The sequence below is a fragment of the Sycon ciliatum genome, chromosome 7, assembly GCF_964019385.1.
Source record: "Sycon ciliatum chromosome 7, ocSycCili1.1, whole genome shotgun sequence".
NCBI classification, from domain to species: domain Eukaryota; kingdom Metazoa; phylum Porifera; class Calcarea; order Leucosolenida; family Sycettidae; genus Sycon; species Sycon ciliatum.
The window spans coordinates 26,520,605-26,546,887 of NC_088649.1; the positions used below are offsets into that span (position 1 = coordinate 26,520,605).

The 26,283-nt window shown below is 47.2% G+C and overlaps 1 protein-coding gene across 1 annotated transcript in view; it reads right to left on the minus strand.

Moving 5' to 3' along the window:
* The window catches only part of LOC135821225 (uncharacterized), a 99,582-nt gene that overhangs the window by 33,810 nt on the left and 39,489 nt on the right, over positions 1-26,283 (minus strand). Inside the window, exons 7-17 of the mRNA XM_065334289.1 lie at positions 16,653-16,913; positions 15,130-15,423; positions 13,513-13,595; positions 11,678-11,780; positions 10,363-10,488; positions 6,726-6,881; positions 5,188-5,310; positions 4,329-4,451; positions 2,729-2,851; positions 1,501-1,818; positions 1-190 (exon numbers count right to left, since the gene is read on the minus strand). The exon at positions 1-190 is cut by the window's left edge and continues 140 nt beyond it. Of these exons, the coding sequence (XP_065190361.1) occupies positions 1-190; positions 1,501-1,818; positions 2,729-2,851; positions 4,329-4,451; positions 5,188-5,310; positions 6,726-6,881; positions 10,363-10,488; positions 11,678-11,780; positions 13,513-13,595; positions 15,130-15,423; positions 16,653-16,913 (1,900 nt within the window). The remainder of the gene's footprint in view (positions 191-1,500; positions 1,819-2,728; positions 2,852-4,328; positions 4,452-5,187; positions 5,311-6,725; positions 6,882-10,362; positions 10,489-11,677; positions 11,781-13,512; positions 13,596-15,129; positions 15,424-16,652; positions 16,914-26,283) is intronic.

A 26,283-nucleotide genomic window follows, 5' to 3' on the forward strand; every position in this document is an offset into this window, starting at 1 on the left:
AGGTGACGGGACACGCATCCAAAGTTACGCTCGCTCTCGAGACTGGCGACCTGAGCAAACACGTACTCAGACCCGGCATGACCGAAGCTTCTTAGATTCTTCTGACACACGCTCTCCGCTAAATAGAAAGGAGTCTTCTGCAGCGGAAATACGCTAATGTCTGAACAGGTCTGTCTGCATGGTGTGCGCTCTGTTCCAAAAATAGGGACACAAAGACACACAGGTACAAAATAGTAATGCACACACACACACACACACACACACACACACACACACACACACACACGCACATACACACACACACACACACACACACACACACACACACTCATCTTTCCGCATACGCATGCGGCCAACGCATCACACCGCTGTCAAACTGTGCGGGTGAGGTATTTCCCTGAATATACGTCGCTTGTTTTATGTTTTACGTCAACGGCAATAAAAAAGGGATGCGACTTACGATCGAGCATGACGTGTTACCTACGTGACTGTATTAAAGCAACATGTCTCAAACCTGACTGGGGGGGGGGGGGGGTGCGACTTATAACCGAGTGTGACTTGTGATTGGGGAAATATGGTAGAGCTCAAGTGATCTTCAACAACGTTAGGTGCGTAAGCATTTTCTGCCAAGGTAATACAGTCGACTCCACTTATGTGCCATGAAGTGGAGACGATAAAAAAAAATAATAATAGCAAACTCGCGTAATAGCCAATTTCGTGGCATAGTGAACCGTTCTCTATGTGCCACTTCGAACCCACGGTAGGTGCATTTCTGTAACGAACTTCGGGAATAAAGTATTGATTCTGGTGCACATTGGTGCCTGTTAATAAGTTGTTACATCAGGAGTCAACAGTAAAGACACGTCGATGTTGCTCCCGGGACACGCACAGCAATACATCACATTTAATAAGAATAAGGCTTGGAGCGAAATCCACGATATCACTATTAAGAACGGGGATCATGCCATATGCTGACGAGTTGCTAGAAGCAGAGCTCTCCGGAAGTTTACGCTAGCCAGGAAAATGGTAGGGGATAGGGGATTTGGTAGGGAGACAGGGGTCGGGTAAACAAACAGTTCGCCAATTTGTTTTCAAGTTACACTATTGCCTAGTCACAAAGAAATGCAACGTTAAGGTGCGTAGAATCATGCCAGCACACTTTGCATGTACAATCCTACCTAGTTTATCCGGGCTGTCCGGGGGACCAGGCACTGCCCGAATCACATGCCTTGTGATGGGGAAAGGCCATGGAATCCGAAAGGGCATGTGACGTCACTATTTCCACAAAAAGTGACAAAAGAGTAGTAATATTTCCACTGACACTCACCCAAAGGGTGCCCGGTAGACCGAAGTGCCCGTAAGTTCGGGGTCCGGATAACCTAGGTAAGACTGCGCTTGGACATAAATTTGACCTTGGCTGGGGTTCCAATGCTGTCTGAGGACAGACCCATCAGAAGACAGGTGATAGAAAGAAAACATTTCGTTTTTTAATTCACTTACTGCATTTAGTGGTCTCGTACTCGCAGACTACGAGATGCTCCTCACTCTGGTCAACCCAGTTTGATGTACTCGAAAGAAATTTAGGTGGGCCGGTTAAGCTTTGGGCCACATCTGCTGTCCAGAACACCTTGTCTGAGTCCATGCCGATCGCCTTGAAATGGTCGAGAGCGCACGGTCTCCTGCCCATGGAAACCAACTTGGCACTTTGGTGATATGCAGTCTTTCTCCCTTGGCATATCGCATGCGCACTAGCGGGATTGGCATAAGCTATTGGCAGTGCACTGATTTCAATGCAGCTACTGGCACACTTAGTGGCCTCTGCAGTGGACAGATCAAGAGAAGAAACAGTCGGCGTACCGGTACGTGAGAGACAGTGAGTGGAATTGAGAAGCAGTGCGTAAAAGTTAGAGACAGCACATAAGAGTGCTAGGACAAACCGAGGGTTTGCCCTCCAGGGACTTAGGTCAAGAGTCGTTATAACAAATTTTATGTACTGACAAATTATCTTGTAACCGGACTAGGAAACAGTTGTATAGACCATGTTTCACCAGGGGATGTCGGATTTCTATTTACTATCGGGGTTTACGTACTAACCGGACTCATTATAGCGAGGGAGGACCTGTATAAGCCACCCCAGGATTTGTCTGTCATGAAATACGGACATCTACGCTGTCGTGATTTCACGATTCAGTTGATTATCGATTGGCGAATCTGGATTGAGTGCGAGCAGCCGCTGTGGTTCGAGCAACGCTGGCCCAATCGAATAAACAAGTGTGTAGTACGCAAAATGTACGCATATCGTACAAAGATTCTGTGAAAGCTGTCCAAAAACGCCAAGGTCCATTTCCACTCCAGCCACTCCCGATGTGGGGGCCGGTGTTATGTGGTCGGATTCCACTACAAGCCACACTGTCATTTTTTGGGTGAATTCCTGGTGTTGTAAAGTGTGCCTCATACTCAGGAATACACAGTACAGTCAGACATCGCTTATCCGGTCGTTTTTTTTATGCGGATCACTCGCCATCCGGAAGAAAATCGCTGGCTACCGATTTACAGCATATGTCATGCATACATACAGTACGTGTGTTCGATTATCCGGTTCCCTCGCCTGTCCGGATATTTTTGGTGGAAAACGGACGTGTGCGGTTATGCGAGGTCTGGCTGTACGTACTACGATGGGCACGTCAGACAGTTCAGACGGAGCATGAAACACGCCGATGCCACTCACCATTACATGTGTTCCCGTTCTCGTGCAGGCCCAGATCACAAGCACACGTGAACGATCCCACCACGTTTGAGCAGATGGCAGTAGCCGGACAGTCATGAGTTCCCAAGCTGCACTCGTCCGCATCTGCAATCAGAGAGGGACAGGGAAGCAAGATGTTAGCTTTCTCAGTATGTTTTCTCAGTATGCTTATGTTGTATTCATACACATTCAGGAAAGAGAGGGACGGGGAAGCAAGATGTTAGCTTTCTCACTCGGTTTATGTTGTACTCATACACATTCAGGAAAGCCTTGCTTTAGACAGTAATTTTAGTCCATACCTTCTAATTTGTCTTCCTTTTCTTTTCAACTTCATTTTTCTTGCTAGCCGTGGTTGACTATAAAAACCCTGAAATCGCCACGCAAAGTGGTCATTGGTTGCCCCAGCCATGAATTGCTTGGAATAAAACTAAAACTTAATTCAATGTACCTATGCACTGAATCTTGGCTATCTATTTCATGTAATCGCTCTGATTATGGTGAGATGTGCATTGATTTAAATAGCATTAAAGAGGCTGTGTGCTTGGAGTTGATGAGTCAAGTCTAATACGTGTGTAAATCGGCTGTGGGGGAGTCTGCGGCAGATGAGGAATGGAAGCCAAACAAACAAACGTCTGATGCAAACACTTGTTGCACCGTTGTAACTGAATACCATCGCCTAATGCACTATGTACGCATCTTTCAGCACAAAATTGTTGGAGATGTGTGACTGTTGTACTCTATGTATGGTTTGCTGTCTTACTAGTTCCTCCCACGGTCACACACTCAATTGATATTCATGTTCACATGGAAAGGATAATCATTCTCCGTAACGGAAAGTACGTTCCAGTACCTTGTCCACATGTTGCATGTTTTGTGCAGTCAACGCATTCACACTTCACCTTGGAGCGACACACACGAACGTGCACTAAGGTTCTCACACTGTGCAAACTCGTACTCTGCCATGCGATTTCCCTTTCTCTGACAGTAAAACCAAGGCGCTCTCACGATACTTTACCTTTAAAAGAAGACAAATATCTGGATTTTGAATTCATATCCAAGCTTATCACTCCCTTAGTATTGACTCACATAGTTTTTTGCCATACCTAAGCAGTCAAATATACCTGCATATTTCACTCCTTAGGGCTATATTGACTGCTTATATTTGACTGCTTAGGGGTTGCGCAGTTGAACGGTGCCCAGTGCGCAGTGCAGCATTGTCACCGCATGAGTAGGTGGTGGTGCAACGGTTGTGCAATCATAAAACCGGGATTCATGAGGTTATCGTTTTGGAATTTGAAATACGGACTGTTTGTCGTGATAAATCTAATATTGACTTCGTACTTGGTCAGTATAGGAAATAAAAACCTCGTAAAAGACCTCGGCTTCGCCTCGGTCTTTTACTCGGCTTTATTTCCTATATTGACCTCGTACTCAGTCCATAATAGATACTTATTCTCCCCAAGTATATTAATACCCGCACTTAGAGTGCTTTTCAGGCAGTTTGCCCACACCTTTGCTGCGGGCAAAGGAATACGTTGCGCACATCAGACGATTGCAGAACATGCAATGTCGTAACGCTTACCTTTGCATAGTTGACCAGTACCTGAATACCCCTTATTGCAAACACACGTGAATGAACCCACAGTGTTGGTGCAGGTTGCTAAAGCGTGACAATCATGAGTGCCACTGCGGCATTCGTCGATCTCTGCAACCAAATAGGAGAACGAAAGAAACACACCGTTGTTAGCGTTTTACGGTGAACCTACTGAAGTCTCCATAGTAGGGAGGTTAAGGGTGTCATCGATTGGCGAATCAAGATTGAGTGCGAGCAGGCGGTGTGGTCCGAGCAACGCTGGCCCTATCGAACAAAACAAGGGTGTTGTGCGCAAAGTGTACGCATATCGTACAAAGATCCTGTGAACGCTGTTCAAAAACGGCAAAGTCCATTTCCACTCCAGCCACTCCCGGTTTGGGGGCCGGTGTGGTCGGATTCCACTCCAAGTACACCTACTCTGGATTCGACCAAACGATCACGCTCACTCGGAGCGCACTAGCTCTGGATTCGCCGAATCCATAATGCCCTAAGATGCATGTTGTTGACGACGTGACGTGCAATTTCACGTCAAATTTGGCGTAAAACTCCAAATTTCGACGCGAGCTGCAGTTGTTTTCGACGCGCGAGCCAAATAATGCGAGTCGAACTTTCGCGTCACGTCAGAAATAACGTGCAACTGTAGTTGGAATCAAGACACGCGCATGGCCAGTAGAGGGATGATTGTTTGTCTGGGGTTAATGTAGGATCAGCGGGGGGGGGGGGGGGGGGGCTGATAATTGCTTTCGCATGATACCGTCACAACAGATTCCAATTGGATGGCATGAGCAATGCGTCGTGCACATCACAGCCAGGTTCCAGCACATGACACACACCATGTGACACTCACCATTGCACTTCTTTCCTTCAAGAGAGAAACCTGCAATGCAACTACATGTGAACGATCCAAATGTGTCTGTGCAGACAGCCAATGAGTGACAGTCATGAGTTCCAGTGCTGCATTCATCGATTCCTGCCATCACACACCCAGGGAAATGGAAAGGAACCATGTTACAAAGGAACATCAGCCACAAATGATGAAAAAATGAAACATTCCCGGTTCCAGTGAGACCGAGTTCTCCGCATTTGTAGGAACACCACCACCCTCTATGGAAACTCGTGAACCTCTATGCATTGACTACGATTCATAGATCAGAGCCACCCCAAAGTGGTCAACCAATCATGGTCTTAGACCCATCCCACTATGCCTGCCTGCCACCTCGTTAGGAGCTGCACCAGCGCCTTGACAGATGAAGAGTGGTGGGTTTCTACAGAGGCGGAAAACACGCCCTCCAGTCGAGTCTCACGCGACCTCTCATCTACCTGTCCATTGTCTCGCTGTGTGATGGAAATATGGCGGAATTGAAACACTGGCAAAAAATGCTATAGCACACCACGACTCTCTTTCTCTCTCTCTCTCTCTCTCTCTCTCTCTCTCTCTCTCTCTCTCTCTCTTTCTCTCTCTCTTTCTCTCTCTCTCCCTCTCTCTCTCTCTCTCTCTCTTTCTCTCTCTCTCTCAACCAATGTGGTTCCCTGTTCTTCTGAGTTTCAAGGACTCTCAGCTTTAAGCAAGTCTAATACTGTAAAACCGAAAATCTAACGACCAACAAGTTTGACGTTTTGTAATATTGGCATGATTACGTGCAGAAAGTTTAACAATGGCTACCTGGCCACCCATCTGTATGCGCATTTTTACACAAACATCTAGCGATAACGTATTATTCCAATAACAAAAAAATTGGTCGTTAAACCGTCAGACTTTGTGACTTGCTAGACTTTCCGCTTTTACAGTAGCTGCTACGTTTCGACGAAACGTAGCAGCTATTCTCTCTCTCTCTCTCTCTGTCTACAAAGACCTACCGTACCCAATAAGTGTATGCATTATCACACGTGCAAGCAAACACAATACTCACACAAAACACACAAAACACACACACACACACACACACACTTACAAAACACACACACGCAGGGGCGTAGCTCGCACACGTACCACCGGCAACATCATAGTCACCATTTCGCCAATTTGACTGTGTTGTACCCATGACGGCTGTTTACTGGTGTGGTGACAGGACCCCGCTGACTATACATGAGCTACGCGCCTGCACACACGTGCGTGTGAGTGCAGAAACTCATGCACGATGTATCGCAGGGTAGTGCGATTCTGCACACATGCTACCCAGTTCTAGCTGATCAACAGAGGCTATCCTAGATGGAGTTGTCATTGTGTGCAGATTGTAAAGTTTCATTTTCTTTTTATTTAAATTGTTTTTGTTTGTTTTGGTTTGCTTTTTCTTTATTTGTTGCGTCAGGCCAGTGAAATCATGTTCTGTGATTGCCCGTATAAGAGGTTAAAAAAACCCAGTTCTAGCACAGCTCACATCTAACCTTTGCACACTCCAACGTTCTCCCAAAGACCAGTTTTCGACGATATCGGGCAACTAGGTTTCCCAGGGGTTTTGATATGCTGAAAGCCAGCTTTGCAAGTTGGAGATATCCACTTTTGGCTTTGTTCAAGATTCGACAACGGGTCGACTTCGCATTCTGAAACAAAATAGAAATGGAAACAAGAGAAGCAGGACAAAAATATTACGAGTTAGGACAAACTGTCCACCAACGATTCTAACTTGTATACGGCGCACAATTAGTGCATCTGGAACAATTCAACTTTGTGTTGCAGGATAGGTCACCAGTTTCCCAGTATCCTGAGGGTCCATAGTCGACAATCTTCGAGATTGAAATTGCACAGGTTTGCAATTCTTGCAACTGAAAGACTGCACTCATACCTCGTTTATCTCGCCGTCCGTAACTTTGAAATGTCCATAACTCGCACACATACATACGTTTTTGATGGAGAAAGGCCATAGATGTGGCAAATGACGTTGCTATTTAGACATAAATGAGTCAAATGACAAAAGAGTATTTCCACTAAAACTCGTCAAAAGGGTGCCGGATGGACCAAAGGGTGCCCGGTAGACCGAAGTGCCCATGACTTTCGGGTTGCCTTTCTTTCCTAGCTAGACCCGTGCCATTCCCGTCACATCGTGGGACAGTAAATTGCATCATACCTTGAAAGAAACGTTCTATTCCGAAATGACATAGCACCTGTGTTGTGCTTGGCCAACTCGTGCTACCAGGATCGTCGGTATTGTAGGTGTTTAACTTTCATCATCGTCTCACCCTCTGCGGCCATCAACATCGTTGTCAGTCACGGTGACATTAGCATCCTCAGCGCCATTCAGACAGAGTGTTGGAGATGTAGCACTTCTTGGACGATTATTTTCGTCTGTATGGATTCAGGGATGCTAGTCCGAGTCGGAAGAACGCACGTACAGGCGTTTGCTATAGGTGCATATCTTCTCCTTCTTTTGGGCTCTTTGTTTGCCTCCCTTAGCTAACTCGTTGCACTCATCGTTCATCAGCCACCTTGTTCACCAGAGTTACATATTCCGATGCGATGGCATCAACACTATTAATTTTTGTAAAAATGAGTTGGCTGCGTCCTTTTTCGTGCGTCCGCCATAGTTCTTTGCTTGAAGTGGAATCATGGCTGGATCCTTCCTATTTTTCTGTCGCTGTTCATGGACTTGTTCGAGGAGCTCGCTCTCTACCTCAGGTAAGAATGGCTTCACTCCAGGGCGAGTAGCACCATACCGTCCAAACATTCCCTCCAGGGCTGCTGGCTGAGATTATCAAAGGCGAACCAACTACCAACTCTGAGAAGCCATGTGAACTGGACGCACCTCGGCTTCCTAGTTTCTTTTATCACTGTGCAACTATCAGCTAGACGACCTGGCGCTGCGGAACTGGACCAACGGGCTACTCTTCATGATAATAATCTTTCTTTATTTCAGGATTACCCAAAGCTTCGGCATGGTTGCTTTCCATCTAACGAAAGAAGCATCTCAAACAAACCAGGCGAACACTCGCAGATTCGATCCACTACAAACAACTACAGATGGACCTACTCGAAGTATGCGGCTTGCGCGGGGTCAAAGGTGGCAAACTTTGCACCCGTTCGATACATCGCACTATTAATTTTCTCGAAGTGCACCCTGAAATCGCGATCTGCAGTCTAGTACTGTGAGTCTTAGAAAAATATTACAAAATTTAATGAGAGTCCTCCGGCAGTACAGTAGTAGTGTAGTAGAGTGCTCAATATTCGTTCTGAACGGTTCAAATAGAGCTTTCCCGTATGTCACGTGATTGTCGCATTGGAGTGGACCAAAGACAGATCAAACAGCGCGGGCTGGAAAGCGCGGTCCTGCCTGCTCAAACTGGTGATGGAACTGGATCCACTGCCCGTCGTCACTTGACGACGGGCAGGAACGGCTGCCACTGCCCGTCGTCACTTGACGACGGGCAGGAACGGATTCCAGTGGACTGACTCTCTACTACTACTCTACTTCATGGTCTTTCATTGGTTACTTGCCGTATGTTTCATAAAATACAAGGCACCGGATTGCGCGGAAAGAGCGACTACAATTGTAGGTGGAAAACCAACAAGATCAAAAAAAGAGCTGACCAATAAAATACCTAAAGCAGAAGGGCGACTGTTTCCACAACTGTCATCATGGCTAGTTATGGCGCTCCAACATTTGATCTGGAACTGTGAGAAAAGAAGCCCCTTTAAAGGGGAAGTATACCCTAAAATCAAATTTTCACCAGTTGTAGTCTTCTGGGTGCTGAGTCGAATGGTCTTGGTCCGAGGAAGCTGCGACGCTCCCTTCCTACTTGAATCCCAATCGAACTCGCGCATACCTGCAGGCACGGTGACCAGGTGACTGGTGTACGCAGGAGCACGTGACCGCTTGTTCAACCATGTTCGATTGGGAATAAAGGAGGAACGCTGCATCGCAGCCTTTTTGGACCGAAACCAGTCGACTCAGCGTCCAAAAGAGTACAACATATGGGCCAATCGCGGTCATCCGTGCTTTTATAAGAACGAAATGGCGCTTTTAGTGGCATTTTGCATACAAATCCCCATCTAGTAGGGCGCAGTCACCCAGTTTCGGTGGAAGTGCGCGAGTTCGATTGGGATTCAAGTAGGAAGGGAGCGTCGCAGCTTCCTCGGACCAAGACCATTCGACTCAGCACCCCGAAGACTACAACTGGTGAAAATTTGATTTTAGGGTATACTTCCCCTTTAATAATAATAATATCTTTATTAGGATGACCCTTTGTTGAACGATATTGGCGATGTGAATGAGATCCTCCGAAAAGTTGAGGAAGAGACTGAAACTTTTATTGCGGAGTCGCTCGCGAAGGAGATCTTGGACGAGCCGGATGACCCTCAACCAAAGAGCGCAATGCTCAGCAACCTGCAGGACCCGCCGAGGTGTCCGATCAAGACGTGGGAAAAATCCGTAGGAACAGAACAGCCAGAATGCCCGATGCTCAGTCGACAATGGCAATGGCACCACGAGAACAAAAGCACTATGGACTACTACTTCAAGAAGTACAAAACAAACAAACAAAAACAATCACAAAACTCAATGCAGGTGTACGTGTGTCTGTCATGAATCTCTTTATTTGGCTTGGGTGCACACGGGAAACACGGTCCAGTCACTCATACTCGTACTCGGCCAGTACCGCTGTTCATCCAGCCCTTGCCGCTATGGCGGCGCGGGCTGGATTCCGCGGTACTGCCCTCGTACTCGTGCAGGAACCTGTACAGCTTACAGTTACACACGGCACAGAGCGGTTTTTTTTGGTGCGTTTTATGTCCCCATGACGTCGAGACCTCAGGTCGGCTAAGGGCAAAAAGCCTCACCATCCCTATGATCCCACTATGCAATTTTTTGTCTTTGCCTAGCGCCTGTGAGCTGTGATCATTGTAAAAATAAAAAATAAATAAAAAAGCACCGCGCATCGTTCGCAATTCGTTGTAAATTGTCTGGTGATTGGTGATTGGTGATTGCCTATGGGCATGAAGCTATTAGTTACTGGGCAACGCACGATGAGTGGTGCTCTGCGCCGTGGGTAGAACAATATTACTAGTACATTATTTTTAGATTACACTCACCTGCACACGCTGTACCGTTTCCCCAGAAACCCGTGCTGCACGTGCACATGTATGATCCGTAACTGTTACTGCACGTAGCAGACGAGGAACAATCATTAATTTTAGAGTTGCGACACTCATCGATATCTGCATTCGAACAGGACAAGAACAGAAACCAACGTGAGCCGATTGTTCGCAGAGCTGACAGTTCACCGAACGCCGTGTCATCGAAAGACAATTCACGGAATGCATTATCTCTTTGTCTGTCACCAGTTAATTAATCCTAGTAATATTATTAAACTTCAAGACAAATTTGCGGCCTCGAAAATGGTCGAAGTGGAAGCAATGTTATTGAAGTGCATTTCGATCTTTCCCACAATGCATCTCTTTCTTTAAAATGAATAAATAGAGGTTACCCAATGGCTAAGACCCCCAGGAAAGGTCTCTGTGTGCAATTATTGCTGATGAATTGCAATTACAAGTGGTAGAAATAGACCAGGAGTGGAATAGATGAATATTAGCCATATATAGGCGAATGCATAAGCCACATTTAGAAAAGAAGGAGCAGGAATTTGTCGTGTACTGTGGAACTAGTGGTATCACTACAATGTGCAAAGTTTGGCTGTCGTTGTTTTGGTAATGGTCCAGTCATGTTCCGAGAGCATCACATAATCAGGAGAATGCAGTGTTCTCCGGGCACGAAATAGCATTAGCCTACTCGAGCTCAGCTGATGAGGGCTGAATTCCCAGTAGACAGTCAAGCATGCTAGTGGTGTGCTCCAGATGGCAGTAGTGGCTCAGTGAAGTGTCAATAAGGCAGCTGGAAGCTGAACCTCCAAAATTCGAACCAGGCACCTTCTGTAAATCATTATAATAAAGACTAAAAAAAGAGAGGGGAACCCAAGCGACGATGGATTTTGACGAACCAAAATGGTCCTACCCTACTGCGAATGTTTCGAAATGGAATAATTAGGTCGCTTGTTGTACTGATTACCGTATTTTCCGGAGTATAAGCCACACTGGAGTATAAGCCACACTGGAGTATAAGCCACACTGGAGTATAAGCCACACTGGAGTATAAGCCACACTGGAGTATAAGCCACACTGGAGTATAAGCCACACTGGAGTATAAGCCACACTGGAGTATAAGCCACACTGGAGTATAAGCCACACTGGAGTATAAGCCACACTGGAGTATAAGCCGCAACCCCATTTTTGTTGCCACGCAATATAGATATCTAACCTATTCATCACCGTAAATTTGTTCTTCGCAGTATAAGTCGTACCCCCTTTTTTCCTTTACTCCGCACAATACAGTGCTCGTAGTTGGCCTTACCTGTCTTCCACACAGGCGAGTCTGTAGGACAGCAACGTTTGCTGGGATCAGAACTTGACGGAGATGGGCATACTGCAGGCCCTGGACAATCGTTCACTCCATTCTGTCAGTGTACAGTGCAGGGCAGGAGGCAATGAAAAGCACAGTGTTGCCAACCATGTTACCAACTCAGGACATTAATAATCATTGAATGTTTGCGGTCATATATCAAGCATACTATGATAATATGAGTTTTCGCCATCCAAGACTTTCACAAAATTAACATGCAGTGCAGCACACCCTAGCCCTCGAGAGAAAATCAGCAGATCCGATTTTGCGCCCAGCCTGGTCTGTTTTCAGAAGTCTACTGCAAGTGACTATGGATATTAACTTTTTACGTAAAGTTGTGATGAAATATGGCGACAGAGCTCTAGGCCATACTCCGCTTTGCTAGATCCTTCAACCGTCACCGCTATGTGCTGTTGCAAGTAGCCGAACCAATACACGAATCATAAACACACCTGCCCAGCAAGGACATCTTGATTCGGATAAGATCACATGGCCGCCACAGGTAAAGGGTGTACAGAAAACCTGTAACTAAAGACCACTGTGACTAGCGACCAGCCTGGTACTACAGACCACTTTGCCAGGCACGGACAGTCTCACATTCATGTACGGTTGTGCGGTGCAAACCTCTAACTAAGGACCACCTGCCACTAAAGAACGCTTTCTCTGGCCCGAAGGGATGGTCATTAGTTACAGGTTTTACGGTAGTAACTATTTACTACGCCATAGGTACAGGAAATATCGAAACTGCGTATTGTTGTTTATTCTATTCGTCTTGACAAAGCCCCGCCGCATTTGCGTAAATATAACTGGTTTCTTCCCACTCGTCCTACGCGCAATCCCTGCACTTTACCTTAAGCCTGAACATCAGCTTATACCAGATCTCCGTTTTTCGCTGCCTATTCTCTCTGGCTGGCCCTGCCTCTATCAGTAAAATCGTCTTGTACATTAAATGATTTCAAGGCCAACATGAAGCTCGTGTTCTAATAACTGCTAGTTCTTCATCCAGATTTGTTTCTCTTTGCCTCCAGTAATGTGTAATATTTAGTTTTTTTGCTTTGTTTTTGTTTACTGCCATGGCTGGCTGCCGCGCCCCTCCCTCCATATTGGCCTATATTCTCTGGCCACGGGAAGATGAAATGAATAAATCGCTGCCTTCTTCGTGTGGATAACGAATGGTAGATCCTAATCTATGATGAAAAATGATGACTTAGGTTTAACCGTATGCCCGGGAAAAAGGATGTCACTACATCAGCAAACATGGAGAAGCACAAAATGTTACGAGTTATGACTAACAGTTACTGGCCACCAACATAACCAAATCTTATACAGTCGGTTACGTTGGTGGACAGTTAGTCATAACTCGTAACATTTTGTCTTTCTTCATTTTTACCATAATTAAATTGGCTCACCATCCGAGTTCATCTACATGAGCAGTTACAACTTAAGTATCATGCAGTAGGGTCCGGCGGATTCTGCCGGCAGAAAAAATGGCAGAATTCGGTACTTTGGTACTCTGGTAAGTTTCATGCATGTTTGGTATGTGGATAAAGAAATGGAGCAGAATTCGAGGAATTGCCCGCCATAAGGTTTGTATGGTTCTGCCAATTTCACTGCTTTTCGAGCAGAATCTGCCACCTTTTCGAGCAGAATCCGCCGGTCCCTATCATGCAGTAGGTAGTGTACAATGTTCATAAGTTCATGTGTGTCATGGTTGTAGATGATGTGATAGAGAGGGAACAGCACGAACTCCAGACATATCAGACAATTAGCACAGAATGTTCACTTACGGTACACGTGCAGTTGCCGGGTCCACAGGAGTTCGGGTACTGCTCGCCGCTCCGATAGAACTGTCCCATGTACCTGCATGCGCCTGCAGTCCATGTAACAAATCACATCAAGAACACATTGCTTTGCTGTTGCAAACAGGACGACACTACAGTCCATTTCAAAACTATAGACGCGTACCTAGGCAAAAACCGTTATGCCAGCATCTATACCACATAAAATCTGTGATCACTTTGTGCATACAATTTTCCAAATTGGGCGTCTGTTATCCAATCGTTTAGAAACTATTATTATGAGAGTAATTGTGGAGCGGACCTGAGCAATATTCCGAAAACTGTTCTCAAAAAGTGCCAGCCAAGTTTGAAATAATTATTTCAAAAACACTGCACGTCTATAGTTTTGAAATGGACTGTGAGGGAGCGTTCGTTTCTGAACCGTACAGGTTTGGGTAGAAACGAATTATTCTTTCTGTAGGTGCATTCCTTTTCTACTCAAAAGAGTAGATTCTACCTTCCTCTACCGGCTCTACCAAGTTTTGAAGCTGGTAGAGTTCGTTAGAAGTCGGTAGAGGGACGTGGTTTCCAGCAAGATCAAGGAGTTGGACCTGACGTCATACAGAACGAAACATCTCACGTACATGTATTTTAAACTATCGTGAAAAATCACTGAATCCGAAAGGACAGTGTTCGTGGACCTACCTCTACCTTCTACCTCTATCGGTAGAATGACTCTACCAGGTAGCTTGAAACGTACGCAGCCTAAGCCTAGGTTGGCTGTCCCAGCACATGCTCTGGATTGTCGCATTGATAAGGGGTCGTCACAAAAGTGTCTTGTGGTCCCAGAAACTAACATCGGTCATTTCGTACTCGGACCCCCCCCCCCTTCTCTGTAAGGAACACAGCTTGCTATGCTGGACAACGTGTACAGTGTCGGTCGACTTGCAATTTTGGCTCGCACCCCCTCCTCCCAAAAGAATGATGTTTGTTTCAAGCAGGGACGATAAAATCCCTTTTGCGACGACAGTGGTGCTTGAGACAGACGACAGTGGTGCTTACTGTACATTCACTTGCTTTGATGTGGCAACAAGACACATTTAGTATGTAGAAGGCAATCATCTTTACGTATCTGTCTCTGTCTCGTTCTCTCTCTCTCTCTCTCTCTCTCTCCTCTCTCTCTCTCTCTCTCTCTCTCTCTCTCTCTCTCTCTCTCTCTCTCTCTCTCTCTCTCTCTCTCTCTCTCTCTCTCTCTCTCTCTCTCTCTCTCTCTCTCTCTCTCTCTCTCTCTCTCTCTCTCTCTGTCTCTCTCTCTCTGTGTGTGTCTCTCTCTGTCTCTCTGTCTCTCTGTCTCTCTCTGTCTCTCTCTCTCTCTCTCTCTCTCTCTCTCTCTCTCTCTCTCTCTGTCTCTCTGTCTCTCTCTCTCTCTCTCTCTCTCTTTCTATCTATCTATCTATCTATCTATCTATCTATCTATCTATCTATCTATCTATCTACGTCTCTGTCTCTCTCTTTCAAGAAATTACTAAGAATGCACGATAATTTCAGGTCAGCTTTACACTTCAGTATTGTAGAATTTCTGCACACTGTCTATATCCAATAGTTAGAGCAGCAGAGCGCACTCACCTGCAATATTAATGTACACTACCATGGATGCAGATGCAGCTTTATCCTGAGCGGCATGGTTGTAAACGCGGACCTGGTATTCGCGACTGACGTCGACGTTGACCCTTCTCGATATAGAACTGGTGGACGTGTTGGCTGCCATATAAATGCTCTCTGCGTCTCCGAATTCAACGGTGAGATTTTGAGACCCTTGCAGGGTTGGTAGAGACAGGGTAACCTCCGCTAATGTCGTATTGTCCACTGCCGTGGCGGAAAGTAGGTATGGGAAGCTGGGAAAGTCGAAGGTGGGATAACCTAGAATGTACAGACAAAAGGAGAGAAGAGGGATCGTGCAGTCCACGCGCATAAATGTGGTCATTGTAGTCAGCAGCTCTATCCGTCCTTACCCGCTCTATGACAAACCTTTACAGCAAAACCTGTAACTAAAGACCACCGTGACTAGCGACCAGCCTGGTACTACAGACCACTCGGTCAGGCACGGACGGTCTCACATTATGGTTGTGCGGTTCAAAACTCTAACTAAGGACCACCTGCCAGCAAAGACCGCTCTCTCTAGCTCCAATGGGTGGTCGTTAGTGACAGGTTTTACACTACTTTACACTAGTGGGTGGAACGCGAAAATCTAGATTACCGAATACTAAAAATAGTAAAACAGAGAGGTTCCAGGCTTTCCAAGAGAGTGCTCAATGCCGAGAGGCAGAGCTGGTTCACAAGATGAGAGGACAGAGAAAGTGTTTTTACTCCGAGTTTCACGCACGGAGCGATCATCATTGTGTTTTCTGATGATCGCTTGAAACTCAGAGTGAAACTCAGAGTAAAACACTTGTTCTGTCCTCTCATCGTGTGTACTAAAAATAGTATAATATTGACGTATAAACTCTACTTAGTATATCGCGATGGGGAGAAATAGCTGAAGTGACATTTGGATTACTTTATGTAAAAACAATGCCAAGCAATGGAGACGATGCGAAAACAATCTAAAAGGAAAGGAGAAGGATTAAGGCTCAGATGCAACTCCTAATAAAGCGGTGACAATTTGACCATCCCCTTCATGTCTTGGGACTCAATCACTTTTATTCGCTTTCTTAACGATGCGAGAACAATCTAAAGGAAAGGAGAAGGATCAAGGCTCAGATGCAACTCCTAATAAAGTGGTGACAATTTGACCATCCCCTTCATGTCTTGGGACTCAATCACTTTTATTCGCTTTCTTAACGATGCGAGAACAATCTAAAAGGAAAGGAGAAGGATCAAGGCTCAGATGCAACTCCTAATAAAGCGGTGACAATTTGACCATCCCCTTCATGTCTTGGGACTCAGTCATTTTTATTCGCTTTCATAATAATCTTCTGCATGATTTTAATCACCTTTAATATCCGTGTACATGTATTTTCATTTACTGTTCTGAATGCTCTTCATCTTTTTTGTCGAAACTTGGTCTCTGGACCTGGTGAGAAGGCAGAAATGCCTGTTCACTAGGTGAAATAAAATAAAATAAACAAGCAAGAAACCAGAAATCTCACCTAGAGGAGGCACTCCTGTGTAGGCAATTGAAATCGTTTGGCGTACTGGCGAGTACATGTTCAGCCGTGATCGGAAGTACTTTCCCACGTGCCAATCTGGCATGACAACCTGGAATGGAAGGTCCATGATCTCCGCCGTAAACTCGTCTGTTGCCAACCACCGATCTGAACAGGAGTCGTAATACTCAACATCCACTTCGAGTTTCTGTACTGAATACGCCAAGGAAATGCTGGCCAGGTTTGGGGTGTGGACCATAATATCTGCGGCACGAGAGAAGACAAAACCATAAGCACAGACCCACACACATACATACAATGTACACACAAACACACATACAAATACACAAACACACACACACAAACACGCACGTGCGCACACACACACACACACACACACACACACACACACACACACACGCGCACGCAAAGCACCTGTACCTGCTGTAGCACGGTGTACGAGGGGCAGATGCTGGCAAAGGGAAATCCCCTAAAAAAAAAAGCGAGTCGCGAGCAAAAAGTTTGATGGCCAGAAAGCGTATTTTTGATTTTTTGCAATTCTATTCGTCATCGCTCACTCAAATTTAGTCCTATCGCAACTTCATATCACTAGAAAGCTGAGCTCAATACCTTTTGCAACGGTATATCGTTTGTGAAAATCGGCCGCCGTTGACACGAGTTACGACAGTTTGTACAGTGTTGTAAACCACCAGTTCTCAATTGGGAAAGGCCTTCGCGCTTATGGCATTGTATTCGTTGAAATGTTGTATTTCGACTCCGCCGTACCGCTGATGTTGCTGCATGGCATACGCTATATGCGTTGTGTGCGTTTTGCTGTATACGCTGTGATGTCCAGTTTTACATGCTTATGTTTTGCATGTACGCTCTTTTTGCATGCTATAAATAGCTGGTGTTATTAGTGTTCATTGTTAATTATCAGATGAAGTGAAATATACTGTGTAAAGGAAAACAGTCGTCCTCGTGCCGTGTGGTCGTACGATCCTGACAATTTAGAGAATCTTGGAGGGTTCACAACATTTGGCGACCACGCCAGGATAGGAGCGAGCATGGCAGAGGAACTATGGAACAATTTGGAAGCCAGCTTTATCGACAATGGAGAGCGGTTAGGATTAGAAGGCGAGTTGTTGAAGGTACATGTGGAGCAGAGGCTCCAACAGTACGCGGAGCGTGAGGAGCGCAGTGCCAGACGGCAAGAGGAGGCGCTCCGCACCGAGTTTGCCAAAACACTAAAGGAGATTAACGAGCGCATCGCCAATGCGCATGAGGGTGAGTGTAAAGCTGCGATGGGAGGTACAGAGGAATCTCCCAGTCACAGCGGTGGGCGTCAACCGTTGATGAAAATCCCTCATATGATGGAACGCAGCCATTGGAGCGTTATCTTGACCTGTTCGAGGACATCTGCTCCAAGAACGAGTTCGAAGAAAGCGAATGGCTGCTGCGACTGCGCATCGCGCTAGCGGGTAGCAAAGCGGAGAGGATATGTATTGGATGCAATAATTACGAGGAAGCAAAACGATAGTTGCTTGCCTCGCTCGGAAAGACTCCGGATAAAGCGTGGAAGAGATTGCTGACAGGCAAGCAGCGGTCAGATGAGTCGTTTCATCAATACGTTGTCCGTGTTTGCCGAGAGGTAGAGGTGTGGGCCACACTCGCTATGACAGAAGATGGCGAGGTGGACACCAAGTATAGCGCCGATATAGGAAAAATGTCCCCGGTGCTGCAAGCAATGGCAAAGCAGGTAATCTTGGAGCAATGCGGACCTGAGATGAAGACGTACCTGGTCGAACGGCAGTGCTACGGGATGTCACTGCGCCAGGTACAGGAGCACGGCGCGTCTTACCAGGTCGCGCACGGACGACAGGGTGATACTGCCAGGAAGCCAGTAGAACGATCCGTGCCAAGGCCCACGGCGTCGGCACAGTGCATGGCGATATCGGTCGCAGATGCAGAGAAGCAGCTAAAGTCGCTGCCACAGGAAGGGAGAAAGGGTTTTCTGCAGCGAGAGAGACTCTGCTGGAACTGCCTTAAGTATGGCCATATGGCCAGAGAATGTCGGTCAGGCTCGAGATGCACGAAATGCCAGAGGAAACACCACCTGCTAATACATGATGTGTTGGATAGAGCAGGTTACAGCCGGGAGAAACCGATTGAGATAGTTACGGAGAAGAATGTTGGGTCGTGCTGTCTACACTCGCCAAGTGTGCGGCTGATGACCGGAGTGGCACGAGTTGAGGGAAGAACTCGAAACGCGAAGGTTCGCGTGTTCCTGGACTCGGGTGCTGAGGCGTCATTCGTGACTGCAGCGTTGGTGTCAGCAATCGATGCAGAACACGTTGGGGTTGAAAATGTAGAGGTGAAGCCGTTCGGCGCGGAACCAACCCAACAGCGCATGGATAAGTACGCCATCACGATCCAGGGTAGCTCCGCTAGCATTCGGGTACGCGCGTTCGTGAAACCAACGCTTGAGCTGGACTTGAAGTGCGCAAGTCCGCAGACCATTGCGCAGTGGCACAGTTGGGGAGTAGAGCTGAGTGACAAGCCTCAACAAGGGACATCAGACGAAATACATATGCTGATTGGTGCAGACTATATCAACGCGGTACTGCACAGCAAGAAGGAAGTTAATGGTGAGACGGTGTGGAACACAGAGATAGGTAATGTATTATCTGGTCCAGCGTCTGCAACAAGTCGAAACAGTCAGCCGGTGACCGTGTCATGTGTTACAGCCCACATTGAACAACTATGGCAGTTGGATGAACCTCCAGAACAACATCAGCACCTGCCATCGTTCCCGCTATGTCGCCAGGGCAGCGTGTACCAAGTGGGTCTCTTGTGGCGAAATGAGCGTCGCCCAACGGATAACTTTGCTCAAGCTAGAGTCATCGCAACGCGGCTTCTTGAAAAGCTGAAGAGGAATGGGAAGCGTGCGCTCTATGATGATGTGCTGATCAGGGAGTACCGCGAGCTTGGAGCAATTGAGCTGGAGCCATGTGAGAGCGATGCCGGGTACTATGTACCGCATCATGGTGTATTCCGCGAGCACGCTGCAACCACGAAGTTAAGAGTGGTGTTCAATGCCTCGGCGACGGCTCCAGATGGCAAGTCGTTGAACGACATGGTTGACCCTGGACCGTCGCTATTGCCGAGTCTCGCAGGTACGCTATTACGGTTCCGTGAATATAAGAGCGCGCTGCAAGCGGACATCCGCAAGGCTTTCTTCATGGTCGCGGTTAATCCCGAAGACCGTCCGTACCTGCGTTTCTTGTGGCCCGGTCGAAGCGACAGCGATGAACTGTTAACCTGGAGGCTAACGAAACTGCCATTTGGCGTAAACTGCTCGCCGTACATGCTTACTGCGGTGATTCAGCATCACTTGAAGGAGCTACGGGCGTTGTCTGCACCCAAAGAGCGAGATCGTATTGATCTCTTGCTCACGAGTTTCTACGTTGACGATTTGGTCTCTAGTGTCTCAAATGCCTCGGAAGCCAAGGAGATGCAAGAGTTCAGCGTGCGTGTGCTTACGGATGCTGGCATGGAGTTACGCAAGTGGCGAGGCAACGAAATCCCGTGCGATCCAGACGCCGGAGATAAAGTCCTCGGTCTGAAATGGAAAACCAGTGATGACTTGCTCAGCATAGCAGCACTAGGCGAGTCCGATAGGTCGTCTGTTTGGACCCGGCGATCCCTCCTCAAGTGTGTTGCATCAGTGTTTGATCCGCTAGGTCTAGCAGCACTGGCAGTTGTGCCGGGAAAGATACTGCTACAGCAAGCCTGGAAAGTCGGAGGCGACTGGGATGATATGTTGCCTGATGGCATCGCAGCCGCATGTGCGCAATGGTGGGGAGAGTTGGCCGAAGTGGTGAGCATTGACATACCACGTTGGATTTGCTGCAATCTTGACACGCCGATTGCGCTTCATGCCTTCGCCGATGCCAGTGAGAAAGCGTTTGGATGTTGTTTGTATGCAGTCGTCAATGGACAGTCGCACTTGGTATTTGCCAAGGCCAAAGTGGCACCTGTGTCTCCGCCCACGTTAGCCCGCCTTGAGTTACAAGCAGTATGTCTAGCGGCTCGCTACGCTGAGTTTGTGGTGAAGGAGCTGCGTGTGACCGTCACGCAAGTCTATGGCTGGACTGACAGTCTCACTACCGTTCATTGGATCAGTAATCCATCGTACAAATGGAAAACATTTTTGGCTAACCGCGTCAGTCAAGTCCAAGAGATATCGAAGAAGGTCGGCATTGTGTGGAACCACTCAGCAGATTTACCGTCGCGTGGGAATAGTGCACAGCAGATCCGTAGTCCGTTCTGGAGGGGCGGACCAACCTGGATCGCGGAGCCCAATGACTGGCCCACTGCATCCTCAACCGCAGCTACAGATGAGTCCAGTGTAGAAGTACGAGTGTCAGCCACCACCTGTAGTCGAGAACCTGATAAGGAATGGTGGCTCCGATTCAGTAAATGGTCGAGGGCACAGGGCATGGTGACTCGGATGTTGCAGTGGAAGCACACTGAGCCTCGTGCTGAACTCTATTTTGCAGCAGACAACGTATTGTACCGCATCGTTCAAGCCGCATGTTTCGCTGAGGATCTTGAGCTGATCAAGCAAGGTCAACCAGTGAAGCCCGGGTCGAAGGTGTATCAGCTTGCACCGTTTCTGGATGAGCATGGAGTGCTCAGAGCTGGGGGACGACTTCAGCACAGCGAGTTGGCATATGGAGCCAAGCACCCAGTCCTGTTAGGCAGACATCATCTGACCGAGTTGCTGTTGGAGAAAAAGCATGTTGAAAGGATGCACCAAGGTGTAGAAGGAGTCTTGTCGTTCATCCGTCAGAAATTCTGGATTATCGGTGGTCGACGAGCGCTACGCAACATTACTCAGCGATGTGTTACATGCCGCCGCTACAAGGCTAAGGCTGCCTCAGAAGTCTGCCCGCCGCTGCCAGAAGACCGAGTTGTTCACGAGAGACCGTTCGCAACTACCGGCATCGACTATGCTGGTCCGTTGTACGTGCGCCGTGGTGAGTCATCTCCGAAGGTATGGATAGCATTGTTTGTGTGTGCCACCACCAGAGCAGTTCACTTGGAGGTGGTCGATAGTTTAAGTACCGAGTCATTCTTGATGGCATTTCGGAAGTTTGTCGCGAGACGTAGTTTGCCGTCTCGGATCAGGTCTGACAACGCTACAACGTTCAAGGCGGCATCTGACAAACTGAGTGTACCATGGATGTTCAATCCTCCAGCTGCACCATGGCATGGAGGCTTCTATGAGCTAATGGTTGGTACAGTGAAGAGTGCCTTGAACAAGGTAATGGGAACAGCGTTTCTGAAGGTCCAGGAGCTTGAGACCCTTTTGTATGAGGTTGAAGCAGTGGTGAATAGTCGTCCGCTAACTTATGTGTCTGATAGCCTGGATGAGCCACCAGTAACCCCTGCAATGATGATGGGTAACATCTGGATGTCGTCAGAAAAGCCAGCAGGTACCCTGGACGCTGCGCAGATGTCATCGAGATTGCGTTACCTCAGTCGGACACTGGAGCATGTCAAGAATCGTTGGGAGGTGGAGTACCTAAGTCAGCTGAACAAGCACCAACAGACCATGTCGCGCCCTTTAGCTATGGGTGATGTTGTCTTTGTTCTCGATGATACCAAGCGCAAACAGTTCTGGCGTTTGGGACGGATCATCGAGTTATTCCCTGGTCGAGATGGTAAGCGTCGTGTTGCCAAGGTGAAGTTGAGTACCAGTACCCTGTTGAGGCCGATCCAAAGGTTAGTGCCATTAGAAGTAACGTCACAGGACGTGGCCCCTGGGCTTGCCGATACCGCTCAACCTGCTATCGTCCCTCAGCAGCCAGCGTATGAACCGTCAGCACCGTTACCACCACCACGGCAGCAGGAGATGACGCGTTCTGGGCGCGTAGTCAGAGCCCCGGATCTTTTTTGACTTGTGTGCATTGTTGTACGGCGGTGAGAAGCCCTTTGGTGGGGAGAATGTTGTAAACCACCAGTTCTCAATTGGGAAAGGCCTTCGCGCTTATGGCATTGTATTCGTTGAAATGTTGTATTTCGACTCCGCCGTACCGCTGATGTTGCTGCATGGCATACGCTATATGCGTTGTGTGCGTTTTGCTGTATACGCTGTGATGTCCAGTTTTACATGCTTATGTTTTGCATGTACGCTCTTTTTGCATGCTATAAATAGCTGGTGTTATTAGTGTTCATTGTTAATTATCAGATGAAGTGAAATATACTGTGTAAAGGAAAACAGTCGTCCTCGTGCCGTGTGGTCGTACGATCCTGACAATTTAGAGAATCTTGGAGGGTTCACAACATACAGTGACATATGCACTTGGTACTATTGCGTGGGCCGTGGAGCGAGATATCTCGTCATCCACCGTTCAGGCACACTTTACAGAGCGAGATATCTCGTCATTAGCACTGAAAGGGTTAAGGAAGGTATCGAATCTACTATCGATTATCGTTAGCTGCCACTAACAATAGACACCCTTAGCAAAAAAAGTTTAGTTGTAACGGTATTACCGTTAGGAGGAAAATACCGTGATTTGGGTTCGACCTTTAGCAAGATGCACGCCATTTTTAGTACACTGTTGCCACGAGAATAGCTTTTACTTCGCGCGGTACAACCATTTATGTCACCATATACGCGATACAAGGTGAAATGCGTACGGACTATGCAATATTTTGGCCAAAAAAAACATACCGTTTGTCACAACGATAAATCAGCCCCCGTAACGTTTTTACGCTGCAGCTTCAATGCTATTTGGGTGATAAGGGTACGAGTACCGTAAAAAAATAGCGTTACTGTTGTTTGCTAACGGTGTCTAATAATTATAACAATAGCTACCACAACATGTGCATACACGTGTTTGAGGTGCTAGACTGCAAGCAACAGTGATGTTGATGCTGCGTGCACGGTGTACTGGGTTCGGGCCGCACTGCTCACTGGCATGAGACACGCCCACCCCTACATTACCGTATTGCACCGAGTATAAGTCGCACCTTTGTACACTAAACTTCAAGGGTGAAAAAGGGGGTGCGACTTACAATCGAGCATGACATACTACTGAAGTCAATATATCTAATCTCTTTGGCTAAAACCTGAAAATGGGGGTGCGACTTATAATTGAGTGTGACTTATACTCGGGGAATTACGGTACATACTGGGAATTATTATTATTATTATTATTGCAAATAACGCTGCGTAATTACACGAATGCACAAAAATCAGCATTTGCTTCCGGGAAGGATTGACAAAAATAAAATAAAAACACCATGGCTCAATGTAACTGCATATACGGAAAGCAGCTTCTATTGTCAAGTTCGAATGGCAATGTCAGAAAGACGGTAGACTGTTCGTGCAGGATGTTCACCCTGCAGGGGATAAGTCAAGGACGCGGCTCGGCAGAGGAAGATGAGTGCCGCGGGGTGCCATTCCACCGTGACTTATCCCCTGCCAACTGCCGCAGCTGATTAAGGCCTCTAAGCATACCCAGGCAAATGCCGAGTCGGGCTAGGCAGTCCTGAGAAAGAGCTGAGAGGAGAGTTGTCCTGGGTCGGCCCAGTCGACCGCGCAGGCTCGCGGTGGCTGAAAACTCTAACACGCGCTGTGGGGGAGAGCTCTTCTGCATTCTCAGTACGTGACCGAGGAACTCCCTACGTCGTTGGTCAATCTCGAGCGAAATCTGTGCTGAGCCGCAGATGTCGTACAGATGCTTGTTGGTAATTGTGTTTGGGAACTTAACGCCAGCCATTGTTTTCAGATGCCTTCGATGAAAGGTGTCAATCCCTCTGGTGGTGGCATCTGTGAGACCCCATGTCGCACAGTTGTACAACAGCACTGGCTTCACATAGGTATTGTACAGCGCAACTCTAAGCAGTAGTGAGGTGGATTCATGCTTGAAGAGTGCGTACAACGAACAGAATGCCTGGGTTGCTAGGGCCTTTCTGGCTGTGGACACCATCAGGGCCTGGAGAACGCCTATTCTTCAGCCTGCTCGTGGTTTTGCAGACCTGCGACTGTGTAACCTGTGAAACAAACACATCACCCTTGCTCGGAAGGGGTTCCGCACTGGAGTGAGAAAACTGAGTCTGAAAGTGACCTGATATTGGATTGGATTGGTTTATTTAACGTCGAATAACAAACAGGCAGTGTTGTCCTATTACATGAGATCGACTAAAGTTCCGCTTTCTGCTCTGGACGATTTACCAGCGCGCCATCGCTGTTCTGAACGTGGATCTCTGTGGGTTTCCTTCTTAGAGACTTGACTGCAGCATGCATCTTTGCCGTATCATTTCTCATTGTCTCTATTTCTGCAGCCCTTGACTCCAGCTTGGATATTGATCTCTTCTTGATCTCTGACCGTAACTCGTACAGGACCTTGTTGCGCTGTGCTTTAAGCTGCGACGTCACGTTGACAATGATCGAGGCTTCTATCTTGATGCGCAGAGTACTGGGAATAGACAGTATAATAGTGCGCACGCTGGCCTAGCGCGGACCACTTTCCCGGGCCAGCCGCGCGCGGCTATGACAACCAGATGCCCTGCTTCAAATATCATTATATCGAGATATCAATTGTTCTGCTAAAATCCAGCGCAAGCGAAAAAGGGACGTTATCCCGCGGCACTTGATTTTGAGACAATCGCACTTGAAGTCAATCAGCTGATTTCCGGCTGTCACGTTCGGATGGAACTTTTGAAACTGTGCGTTTCTCGGTAATACGAGACTTCTTTGGAGCAAATTCACTCTGTGTATAGGAGATCCAGTAACATACAGCACCACACCCGTGGAAGAAAACCCTGTCTAAATCGACAAACATTCCACGCATTGGCGATCAAAAATCAGAACTGTAGGTCGTAACGACTGCGCCCAAACCTTCCCAGGCTACGTAGTACCTGCAAAGCTGCGCAGCATGAAGATTGTCCATGAAAATGTATGCGATATTTTCGTGGAAAACAATGCGATATATGCGATGCATCGTGGAAAATGCCCTGAACTTTGCTATCCGTGTATCGATTTTGAATCGGGTTTTTTCATGTGCTTCGTACATCTCCTGGCTACAAGAATCTATTGATAACTCAAAACGCACAAAAATCGGGATAACGTCCCTTTTCGCTTTCTCTATTTGAGGCTGCGTTTACACGACAACGCACGGCCAGTTTTCCGTTTTCAATCCTGCATTTCTTTTTTCGTACGTTTACACGATCATAGCCGATCCGAGGTGGTCTCCGTTTGTATCGTTTTCGTCTACACGATAGCAAAGGATCCGCCAAAGTTCGTCATGTGCCAAGTGTTGCCGTGGAAGCACCAATCACACTCAAGTAATGGTTGAAAACAGGCACAGGGCAACACACGTCACATGACGGAAATTGTAAAACCATTTTTTGGATTGTCGGATACATGTAAACGGCCGAAAACGAAACAAACGTGACGGAAAACGAGACCAGCACAAAGTTTCGACTGTTTACACACCCAAATATATCCGGCAGAACGTTTCCGTTTCCAAATTCTTCCACCTTGGCCAGCGTTTTTGGTTTTCTTCCGTTTTGGTGTACAACTTTTACGTTTTGCTCCGCGTGCCGTGTAAATGAACCA